The sequence below is a fragment of the Falco biarmicus genome, chromosome 2, assembly GCF_023638135.1.
Source record: "Falco biarmicus isolate bFalBia1 chromosome 2, bFalBia1.pri, whole genome shotgun sequence".
Taxonomy (NCBI): Eukaryota; Metazoa; Chordata; class Aves; order Falconiformes; family Falconidae; genus Falco; species Falco biarmicus.
In genome coordinates, this window is record NC_079289.1 from 37,594,285 (window position 1) to 37,606,417 (window position 12,133).

The 12,133-nt window shown below is 39.4% G+C and overlaps 1 protein-coding gene across 1 annotated transcript in view; it reads right to left on the bottom strand.

Annotated features, from left to right (window-relative positions):
* Positions 1-2,861: 2,861 nt before the first annotated feature.
* Positions 2,862-12,133, bottom strand: part of DIAPH3 (diaphanous related formin 3) — a 245,857-nt gene continuing 236,585 nt past the window's right edge. Inside the window, exon 29 of the mRNA XM_056328634.1 lies at positions 2,862-4,365. Coding sequence (XP_056184609.1) covers positions 4,109-4,365 — 257 coding nt within the window. The 3' untranslated portion in view covers positions 2,862-4,108. The remainder of the gene's footprint in view (positions 4,366-12,133) is intronic.

Here is a 12,133-nt window from a genome sequence, read left to right on the forward strand (position 1 = left end):
CTCACCTGCAAATCAGTTCTGTGCCCACCTGCCTGCAATGAGGGGCGTGCCCAGAGCCTCCCACAGCTTAAGTATCAGGGAAGAAGAGACCTGGTCAGATGAGCATGGAGAGTGTAAGCAGCTTGGTGGAGTGTGAGTGAGCTGCAAAGGTGCTTTGCTGCATGTAGGCATATTCCAGGGCAGAACCTGGGTGGGTAAGTGATTGTATATAACTGGCACTTATGTGTGCGATGGGGGATCTCCCTTGGGGTCCATGCCTTCATATGCCACAGTTGCCCAGAGAAGTTGTGGCTGACTCATCCCTGGAAGTGTTCAAGGCCAGGTTGGATGTGGCTTTGAGCAGCCTGGTCTAGTGGAAGGTGTCCCTGCCCATGATAGTGGAGTCGGGACCTGATGATCTTTAAGGTCTATTCTAACCCAAACCACTTAATGATTCTATGATTTTTTTCTATATTAAAAAGTCCTGTGCATTTGTTTGCTTCTAAGGGAAGTTACAGAAAGATGAAAGGTAGAAAGAAAACTTTGTATACTTTAACTAGACTGTATACTTGAACTCTGAATACATCAAATTATGATGGTGCTAAGAAATAGTGAAGGGGGAAAAAATACATGTTTCTGTGATGGTGATTGTCATAGTCTTTCTGCTGCAGGATGGCTTCCAGCTCCTCCTGTTTGCTGCCCATGCTTAGAGCATTGGCACAGATGCACTCCAGCTGTGCTATTGATCTTGCCTCCAACCCTGGCATGCCACCCCCAGGCTCATCTCTAACAAGCTTGGTTTTATTCCCCTTCCCCCTTTGCATCTAGTTTAAAGCTCTGTCAATGAGCCCTCCTAATTGCTGACCTAGGATCCTTCTCCCCCCTTGAGACAGGTGAACCCCATCTATTGCCAGCAGGCCTGCTGCTGTGTGAACTGACCCATGATCACAAACCCCAACACTGAGCTGTTGGCACCAGGCCCAGAGCCAGGGATTGATCAGTGTGATCTTCTGATTTCAGGCCACATCATTCCCTGCAACTGGCAGGATAGAAGACAACACTGCTTGTGCTCCCGATCCCTCAATCAGTCACCCCAAGGCTGTGAGGCCTCTCTTGATTGCCCTCAGGCTTCTTGTCATTTGGAGTTCACCATTGCCCACTTGAAAGACCAGTGATGGGCAGTAATCAGGGCTGTACCACACAAGGGGTTTTTCTAGTAACATCCCTTACCCGGGCCCCAGGGAGGCAGTAGGTTCCTGAAAGGTTCCACCTTTCGCGAAGGTGAAGTAGGCCAGGGGGTGACTCACCTGCTGTCCCAAGCAGGGACCTGTTTCCATTCCTCCCTGTCACTTAGGACCCCTCCATCTGCCTGGTGGTGAGCAGGTGGGGGAGCCTCCCCTTCTTCTGAGGTGTCCATGTGGTGTGTTTGTCTCAGTGATGGCTGAATGGCTCCACCAGTCTGTCTTCTTCTCACACTCCCTGATAGTCCTTAACCTTCCTGCTTCCCCTTTCAGCTCTGCCACCTGGCTGCGCCTCACACAGCTGTTGTCACTGCTGCTGCCAGCAGAAGCCACAGGCTCAGGCACCCCTTGCAGCCATGACCTGACAGCTGCATGTTTACGTGGGAGCTCCTGGGCTGCCACATGCCTTCTGGTGCTGGCTTCTGGCTGAGTAGGAACCACACCTCGATTTCTCCTGGTGGGGCAATGACCGCTATCGGAGGTCGCCTCTGAGCCATTAGGGGGACAATGGCCTCCCTGCTGCCCTCCCTGTGCCGCCTGCCCGCCACGGCCTGTGGCCTGCCCTGGCGGCTGCGCTCCTGGTCGCCCGTGCTTGCCGGGGGCTGCTTTTGTGCCTGCGGGGGTTCGGCCGCCTTCACTCCTGCTGGCTCCTGCGCGGGGTCAGAGCTCTGCTGCTAGTCAGGGCCTCAACACTCCTCGCTCGGGGGCTGTGAGGTGGGTGGCACTGGGGCACCCTCTGTCTCTCTCTCTGTCCTTGCATCTTGGTTTTGCTGGGTCACAGAAAGCTCCCCATGGTCCCTTGGCATGATCCTCTGTTCTGGAACACGTCTGCTGCAGTAGCACACCTCAGACTTCAGAGACTTATCAGAAGATGCTAGATGAGGCTGCTAGAAGCATTTTTTTGTTTGTTTGTTGAAAATTTCAGTAGATTATTTTGTAACTTCTGTTTGTTCGATAAACTACACAGCAGTCTCTTGAACTGTCAGTTTTCTGTTGTGGACTATTATTCACTAATTCAAATGAAGACATTTACTGTGTTCAGGAAAATGAATTTGTACTTCCACCTTCACTTGGTAGGTCACCCTGCTAATATTTGAAAGAGTTCTCTACTCCTTGTCTTTTTATTTTAGCATGCACTCAACTGAAGACATTCAGTGAATGGTTATTTTATTTTCCCCTTCAATGTACGTTTTCTTTGGGTTTGAAATACCATTTTGTTTAGTCAGGCATTTGTACTTTGCAGAGAGAAATCTTTACTGCACCCTGTAAACTGGGGTAGTAAGTCTTAACAGTGGAGGTGCAGAGGACCTTAGTGGAACAATCAGTAGTGGTTGTATTTCTAGTTATCCACTAGAGATGCACTAAGCCCCAATTCTGTGGCTAGTCTATGCAATTTCGAGTTACCAAATGGGGCCTTCTATGACAACTTCGCTCATTGTTTGCAAGGAGAGCTGGAGAAATGACTGTCTGATAGGCTTTCTCTGTATCTTTCCCTGACTTGTGTTTATACCTCTTTTTTTCAGCTAAGGCGGAAAATGTAATTAGAGTATATAATGACAGTTACAACAGCCCCAGAAACATGAGATTGATTCCCACAATGGCTGAAAAAACTCTCTATGCAGTATGTATAAACAGGCCCAGTTTCTGAGTTCTAATTAATTTTATTAATGTTTAGTGCAGGAAATACGAAGGCAACTTAAACAAGGATATAAAAAGCACTGGAGCATTGAAACACTGGTTTCATGTAACAGACTCTTATTGAAAGACATTTTTCAGCATTCTGTAAAGAAAAATAGAGTAATTTAGAAGAAAGATATTAGATACTTAATACACTCTTATAATAAGGAAGCTTTAAATAATGAAGCAAAGATTCTAATAGTAGCTTCTTACTTGGTAACATAGGTAGTGATTCTTTATGATGCGCAATTAATAAATATGATAGTGAACATGTAACAATGTACAATGACAGTGCGATAAAAGAGATGCAATTATGTGCAAGATTTCTATTGTGCCAGCAAATAAGACTTCACGGGCTACTGGAAAATGAGTTTGTGAAAAACCAATTGTAAAAACCTTTTCCATTCCATGTTTCCTTTATAGAAACATATTAACTCACATGTGAAAAGATAAAATACAACACTGGTAAACAACTGTGAAGACATTTTCCCTGCTATGGACAAAATTGCAAAGCCTTGCAATCACAGATATGGTATATATTATTTTGATATAATAATCATAACAAAGCTTAACAGCAGTATATAATAATCACACAAAGTATATTATTTGCATAGATTTTTTGTTTACTATCCATGGATTTCCATTTTGTAAATACATATATATATATATAATTCTGCAAGCTTTGGTGCTCTTTGAACTCAAACTGGAGTATGGGTGACTTATATGATACATATTTCCTATTACTATAACTGCAAAGGATGTTATAATAAATACTTTATAGGTGCTAAAACCTCTTAAGGCTAGAAATTGCAGTAGAGAATACCTTTTCAGTTATTTACTGACCCCTATTCCTAGGTATGATGATTTAACAATATTTAAAAGATATTCCTGTTTTGAGAAGCTCTCAAAATATGTGGTCAGTAGTTTGTCCACTAAAAGGATTGTGCCTTGGATTACTTGAGTATGTTTTCTTCTGATATTTTTTGTATGCTTAGCAGGTCAAAACATATAATAAAAATCATCTTGTAGTTATGCAAAACTATAGCATCATATTATACAATCTTGCAAACAGTTTAGAAGTAGATCGCCCAACTATAGAGAAGATAAAAACTCAGAAGTATGTAATGCCAATAATTGAAAGTCAGTGTATCTCTGATGGAGGCTGTTATAGCTTGTATTTAAGCTTTGATTTAATCCTTTATATGATTATTCTATAGTGCTCGCAGTCTTGCCAGGAGAGCTTCTACTTCTGGAATGGCTTCTCCCTTAGAAGAAGACCCGATACGATCTATTTTGTTTTCTTTGATGCCTTCTCCATGACAGGCTTCCTTTCTCCCAGCAGCCTTGTTCCACACCGTAGAACTCTGTTCCACATCATAAGTAACCTCTTTGGTGACTGGGCTTCTTGTCAAGTTTAAACTGACACTGTGGTGTGAACATGACTTCTCTAGTTCTCCTTTCTGGTTCTCTGCAAAAGATGAAAAAACCAAAACCTTGGATCTCAGTTTCAATATTTTGTAATATAACAAGACTTCTTGATCAGACAAAATTTTACATGCAGATGGTGTACTAGATGGAGTAATGATTGCCAAGGAGGCAAGATAAAAAATACTATCATTCAAAATCAGTGGGGTTGGTCCCTTGAAGTGATATAGACTTCACATGGTTTCATAAGAATAGCACCCATATTTCCTACAAAATCACAGGCAGAGCTTGATGGGATCCTCCTTTCTTACTGGAGTCAAAGAGAAAAGAGTATTCAGCACCTCTCAAGTGTCTTCCAAAGTTTTTCTGGTTAGTTACATTCCTACATATTTAAGTGTTCAAATTTTAAAATGCTAAAAAAATCTATTTCGATTTAATTACCATTGTAATAATTTTTCTTTCCTTTACGATCTTGTAGGCAGCTAAGTAATTTTAAGAATTTGTATAACTTGCTACTATTTGCTAAACATCATTGGCATTGACTGTCACAAGAAGTTATACTCAGTCAATATCAGGAGCTTTGCTGGATTGACATGTATTAATAGCCGGCCTTTTTTTTTTTTTTTTTTTTTTGTTCCCTAACACCCCCACCCCCTGCCCAATCAAGTGACTGTTCTCAAAACCAACGTGAGTGGTCCCTCATAGATCTCAAACTTTTTAGAAACAGACATACTCAATATTCATGTAACCTTGAGCAAGGCTTGAAAATGGCTTCAACAAACTTGACATGACATTTAAAGTTTTTTGGTTATTCGCTGAAAGATGTTCCATCATCCCAATAGTAATGACTTTGGAGCACAGGCAGTCACTCATGACAGTGTGTTTTATGTGAGTGCTGAAAATTCCTACCGAAAACAGCTTGTACATTAAAAGGCAGCTGCTGAAGATATTTACTGCACTGTCATTCCCTGACCAGGGGCTCTCAGTGATGGATGAGGATTTTACACATTTTCTTGGACAACCTCAGCAAATTTTGTAAGTATGATCACCTTTTGGCAAGTGGAGGAAAATATATACCTTCTATTCTAAATGAAATAAACTATTCTTAATTAAAATTTGATAACAGGCAAATTTTGCACTTAACTGAAAAATGTAATTTCTATTTTATACTACGAAAAATAATTTGACCCTGAAGATGCAGCAGCACACAATTCAGTTTTACTGAATCACAGGAGGCCAGAGACTGGTTATGAACACACCTTTATAATTACATACAATAAACATGTAATTAAAATATCCCTGATACGTAGACTCTTAAATATCACATTTGAAATGTTTATATTTATTGATTCTGAACACATATTTGCAGGGTGAGAAAAGTATGCTACCTCTATCAATATACAAGATACTAGCTGCACTGTAGCCCTTTTTGTTTACATTCAATCTAGGGGCAGCAGGAAAAATACCTGTTTTGAAAATCAGTACTTTTTTTTTTAAAGTAGAAGAAAACATATCATATAATCAGAGATTAAGTATAGGTGTTGGACTTTACAAAAGGCAAAAATAAATTAGACACTGACAGTAACCTCCTCAGATGTACCAACAACCACATTTTAACTACTTTGCAGTTCAGCAAAAACTTCGGCAGTTTTCAAGCCAAAAATACTCAAGCATGAGGATCAATTGGGTATGATTAACTAGACTGAATAACAGAGGTGGTAAACACTTATGAACTGAGGCCTCAAAGTAAACTTCAGCAATATTTTCCCCAGTTTCTCATAGTGGGCGAGGGGCAGAGTAAGGTCCCTTAGAGTGAGATTTAGAACAGCAAATCGCCTAAGCAGGGAACTGCTGCAAGTTTGCTATTGTGAAGCAGTAGATGTTGGGATCTCTCTAAACTTCTGTCCTGCTTAGAAACTTGGTAACTGATTTAGCCTTGCAGGAAAGCATGTCCTGTAACTTGCTGCCTACAAACTGAAATTGTTTGGGATAGTGACTGAGTAAAGTTGAGTACAGCTGTGTCTTCCCTGCCCCTCCTCCCCCTTACAACAGCAGCAATTGTGCCCAAGTTTGTGACTTTCTATGCATAGACTAGTGAGTGGAGCATTCAACTTGAAGAACCAGTGCCTTTCCCTTCACTCTGAGGGGTCCTGCAACAACAAGAAATGGGATTAGTAAAGTGCCTTAATCACTGGCCAGTTTATGTGAGTAGTCCTTGCATTATCTGAGTAACTCCTGTGAAGTGAAAATGCCACAATTCACTGCAAAAATCACAAAGTGCCATATTCTTAAGACATGACACTTTATGCTAGTGATTAGCTGCACTTCCTAAATAATGAGAACACTTTGGTCTCAACCATGCTACAAAAAGTACTGAGCAGCTAGTGTCAATTAGGAAAAAAGATCTGGATACACATTTTTTATCTCAGTCCAGTTTTATCACTGTAAATTTATTTCAGCTCCTTCAGGTAGCATGTTTACTGGGTATGCTCTTTCAGTCAAGGAGGAAGTTGTCCATGTAGCATTGCTATGCATAAGTGCATGTCCAGGTGTGTAGGTAAGCAGTTTCCTGCTGAGTAAACTGGCTGTTGTGAATCTCATTCAGAAACACTAAACTTTACTAGGAAAGCATATGTATGTATTTACAGTCCTAGATTTCATTTTGGTAAACATGTACCTGAAGAATTAACTGCTGTAATACATGAGGTTTATCTGCTGCTGGTGGTATTCTTCATACCAGAGTGAAAGATCACTTCCATTTAAGTCAAAGTTTAAAATTAGTTGGGCACTAGCAAGGTAAGAACTCTTACTAATTCCTCAGAATTATTAATGTCCATCCTGCCATTTTTTTATTGTAATCACTTGGGAATTAATTTTTCAACCCCAAATTCTTAAACACACTGTACTGCTTTACAAACTGATTCAAAACCTGCATGCATTGGTGATTTGGTAACCCATCCATTCCGCTGTCATTACTTTGGACTGTTACCACACCTCCCTCAAACCCTATGCTATAGTGGTAAAACAAAAGAAGTGTGTTTTCAACCTGTAACTGGTGAGGGGGGTGGTTTACAAAAGCCAATGTACCTTGCATAAGAATTTAAAATTACAAGGCTGCAAGCTGCTACAGGTTAGCATACAACAGCAGGAGGGCTGGACTTCCTTAGTTCAGTTTGATAAAAGCTGTAATATACTAATTTACTTTCACGAAAAGCCCCAAGTTGAGATTAACTGACAAAGCACAAGAATAAACAGTCATTAATACATCTCTATTAGAAATAAAAAATTTTGAACCATCAGAGTAATGAAGTTTTGGAATGCACATATATAGAAGTGACAGTAAAAAACCATAACTGGTTATATGCAAGAATTTGATCTGTTTCTGAAGACAATATTTGAAATGTCTGCCACAGTAGCAAGGAGATGGCTTAGGGATGTTGGACACCATCTTCTACCTATCTTCAAGAACAAGGGTACCCCCAGAAAATCCACAAACCATACAAATATTAACAGCCTTTTCCTAAACTACTTTGAACCATTACATTATCAACATACATAAATTTGGTTTGCGCTTCTGGCAGCAAACTATATTTGAAACAAATTGCAGAATAAAATAAATATATTTACATACTTATACATATTAGTTCAAATATACAAAGAATTTAATAAAGTCAGAGAGGTTAAAAGAAAACTAACTACTCAGGGAAAGGCACTTCTACATGAAGACTTGTTAAGAAGAAAGCTTACATTTCTGGTGATGTGCTATTTGTCCACCTGCTGTAGCAAGGTGTACCTTCCAGCAGCAGTAAGACAAAAAAATCAGATGTTAAGAATCACTGGATAATGACAGAACTTATTAATTTGCTGTACATATTGGAAGGAGTTGAGACAGGTTTCTAATGTCTGCTCACTTTTAGTTATCAAAAACTGTCATTTACCTGTATCATAAGAATCACTATGCAGATGACAAAGCAAAAAATTTGAATTCACATTTAAGTTATCTAAATGCTGGGCTGAGAAGACAGTTACCCATAACAGTTTTGACTTTACCGGTACTGAATTCTTCCAGGCACATGTTAGGCAGAGATCACACTGCATGCCACTAAAGTCTCAGTGTCTGTATTCCATGACATTGAAATATTATTTTTCCCCTTGTTCAATATCTAGCTCTTGTGGGTCCTTCAGATCTAATATTAAAATACAGTTTTTTTCAGATATGAATTTCCTGAACATTGTTGTTAATCAAAAACAGTTCAAAATCATATTCACATAACCTAGAGCTAAATAGCTACTATCCTCTAGATAAAAGTCTTTTAAAATTACTTTGATTAACAGCAATACTCAGGAAATTCAGTTGACAGAAAATTGTGCTTAATAGCTTTCCATAATTTAAATGGTGTCCTAGCGTAGGATATGCTTATAATCTATTACAGGCTACATACTTCATATTCAGAAAAAGGAAATGGTGCACTAGCATGTGAACCAAAAAGAGTCAGTAGTACAAGACCTACCTGCTGTGAACTTGTGGAAGCAAAATATGATCAGTTGGAGATTTTTAAATCCTGCATTAATACTGTTATATATTACCTTTAATAGAGAACAATAATGATTGCAAGAGACTCACCAAAGTAGAGATATGGATTTTTAAAAAATTACTAAGAAATATTTAAAATAATAAAGCACTTTGAAAAGCTTTATTTCATTGCAGAGTTCCTCAATAAAAGTCTTGATACTAAGGACTTATTTACTTTTTATGTAAATACTTGTACACCAATTGAAAAATAAAGCTGCAAATACAATAAGGAGAACTGCATTAGACAGCATTATATGCTTGTATTACAGTCATACATCTCAATGTGGGGCATGACAAAATCATAACATAAGAAAGAACAATTGCAGTTACAACCTCATTACATCTTTTGCTAAGTTAACAGGGAAAAATGCTCAAAACCCCAGTGGAGTATTTCTGATCTCTGGCTTGTGCTCCACAAGCTAAATCATATTCCTGAAACTATGTCTATGCCAAGATTTTCTAAAGTCCACACATACCAACCTTACCAGTGATGCAAATTATTTGTAGATTGTAAGTCATGACTTGGCCTGTGCTAGAAGATACTCTGAGGGCATGGAAAAAGTAACAGCCCTAGCTATGATCCTCATCACTGGCTCCCCAGTGGGGTGGCATAGTTTGTCTCTGGTACACGTCCCTGATGCATGGAACTGAAAGTCAGGGAAAAGCTTCATCACCATGTTGGTGCTGTACTCCCATGTCTTCTCAGCAAAACAGCAGAGGAAAAGAGCATGTATTTTTGACAGCAGTGCAATATGTGGAATCTGGATGCAGCTGTACAGCATTCCCACAAGCTGGAATGCTTACAGCAGTCCAGTCTCTGGAAGTCATGTCCATCTTCCACAAATTACACTGACTGCATCATCCTGCATGTCCCAATGCAACCTTACCAAGCATATTTAGCAATGGTCATATACCATAGGCCTTGTGAGGATATGAGTGTATACCCCCTTGCGCTCCACCTAAGTAAACAAAGTCCTTGAAAAATTAGTCTGGAGATGTTCCTAAAGGGTCCTCTTGCTGATACCAAAGTATAGATCATCCCTCGTCCTTTGCTGAAGATAGGAGGAAACCAGCAAAACACTTTCTAGAGCTACTTTTTCTGTTGTAAACTGGGCAATACTGGCTTATCTTTCAGATGGTTGACATTTACTGATTGTGAAAGGCTGAATATGACCACTGCTAGCTGACATTTTGAGGACCTCTGTTTTTAAGTTCAGGACAAGGTGGAGGTTCTGAATTCCCACTTCAGCTGCATCTAGAAAATCATTAATTCTTGTTTTCCTCTCAAGTATGAAACGAGGGTTTCGTTTCCTACACTGACCCTCAAATCCTATTAGAGTATAAGATACTGGACAGTTGTGAGCTCTGTGTTTTTTCAGGCACCCGTCTTACCTAAACGTCATTTATACAGCCCAAAATTGGCCTTCTGAAATCCATTCCCAGACCTTGGCATTGGTGTTAGAATGCAACAAGACCTAATTATCTTTCTTAAAAGTCTGCCTTACCACCCAGAAGCAGAATTTAGACATAATGTGAAAGATGGCTATAGCTAGAAGGCCCACATCTATTACATAACACTGCTTGTTAAAAAATGGGATAGCTCTTTGCTGGATACTATAATGGAAAATACTTTAAATACTTTTTATTGCCACTTTTCATGAGTTTCATATTTTTTCAACAATTTCTGTGACTGACAAGGGTAGGATTGGAGAACATCCCTGAAATGTTAAAAAGGAGTGCTGTGTGTTGTTATAACTTATTTCAGTCACACCCTGCAGCACCAGCCCTAACACCCTAAAGCAAAGCCTTTAAAAATTCTTTTAATCCCCTACCTACCTATATCTTCTCAAAGACTACTTTAAGTTCCTGTTGATCACTCAATTTAATCTTCTTCCTATCTTTTCCAAATGTATTTTGCATTTGCATTGAGTTGGGACTAATCTCTCTGTTTAAACTAATATATTCTCACCTCTAATCTGGCAATGACTTTTGTTACAAGAAATGCAACTTTAAGTTACTGGGATTTAAATGAAAGTCTTAAGTGCCTGTTAAGATGAAAAGAGAACAGAAGTGTGGATCAGACTACTGACAGAAATCACCTGAAGTTTTATCTAAGTGAGAGAAGAAACCTCTGAGGGTGTCTGATGGCCAATTCAGACAGGAGTTTGGCATCCTCCCTATTTCCTCTGAATTACAGTGAATCTTCCGTGTCTCCTCACACATCTTTCCCCAAATGAAGGCACATTTGGGAGTTTGTAGGAAACTGCAAAATGGAAACTTCCAAAATAGAAACCTACTTTGTGGCATGTGGTTTGAAACATTCCTAAAAAAATAAATGTGTAAGTTTCTTAATTTCTGTCATGATTTGACCCCCAGTTTATATACTCAGTGTGACCTCTATGGTATGGAATACCTCTTTGGCTAGTTTGGGTCACCTGTCCTGGGTGTGTCCCATTCCAATTTCTTGTGTCCCTCCAGCCCTCTCGCTGGCAGGGCCCGAGAAACTGAAAAGTCCTTGACTGAGTATAAACAAGACCCAGCAACATCTAAACCCATCAGTGTGCTGTCAGCATTGATCTCACACCAAATCCAAACCACAGCACTGCACCTGCTACTGAGAAGAAAATTAACTCTATCCCGGCTGAAACCAGGACAATTTCAAAATGTATAAATGATTTGGCATAGCATTAGTATTAACAAATAATAATCTTATTTATGTTAGGATGAAGAGGGTGAAAAGATAAATATTGATCTACATGTATACTAGTGGCAGTGGGTCTTCAGGCAGTGTCCAGAAGTGTAATACAGCCTAGATGTTTATGGGATTTCTCCCAAGGTACAAATAGGATAAACATAAACTTTTTTTCTAAGTCAGGAAATGATCAGGCAATTACAATAATGAAACTGGAAGTTAACATATTTAGACTATTTTAAATTTCAGAAATGTGATTTATTACTTCTTTTTTCACTCTGTTCAGAAGTATATTGTAACTTGTCATTCCAAATCCTCTTTAGAGTTAACAGGGTCAAAAATTATGACTGTGTAAGTTAGTGATTTTTGATACGATACATAGACGTCCATAGTCTAAAGCTATCCTCTGTTCAGCCCGCAATAATTTATGTAAATCCCACGCACTAAACTGCCACTGATGCCTTTGAGGACTAGACACATTTAGTCTCCAAACCTGTCTGCACAGAATCTACCTATAGATAAATACTGCTTTCAGGGTACACTCTG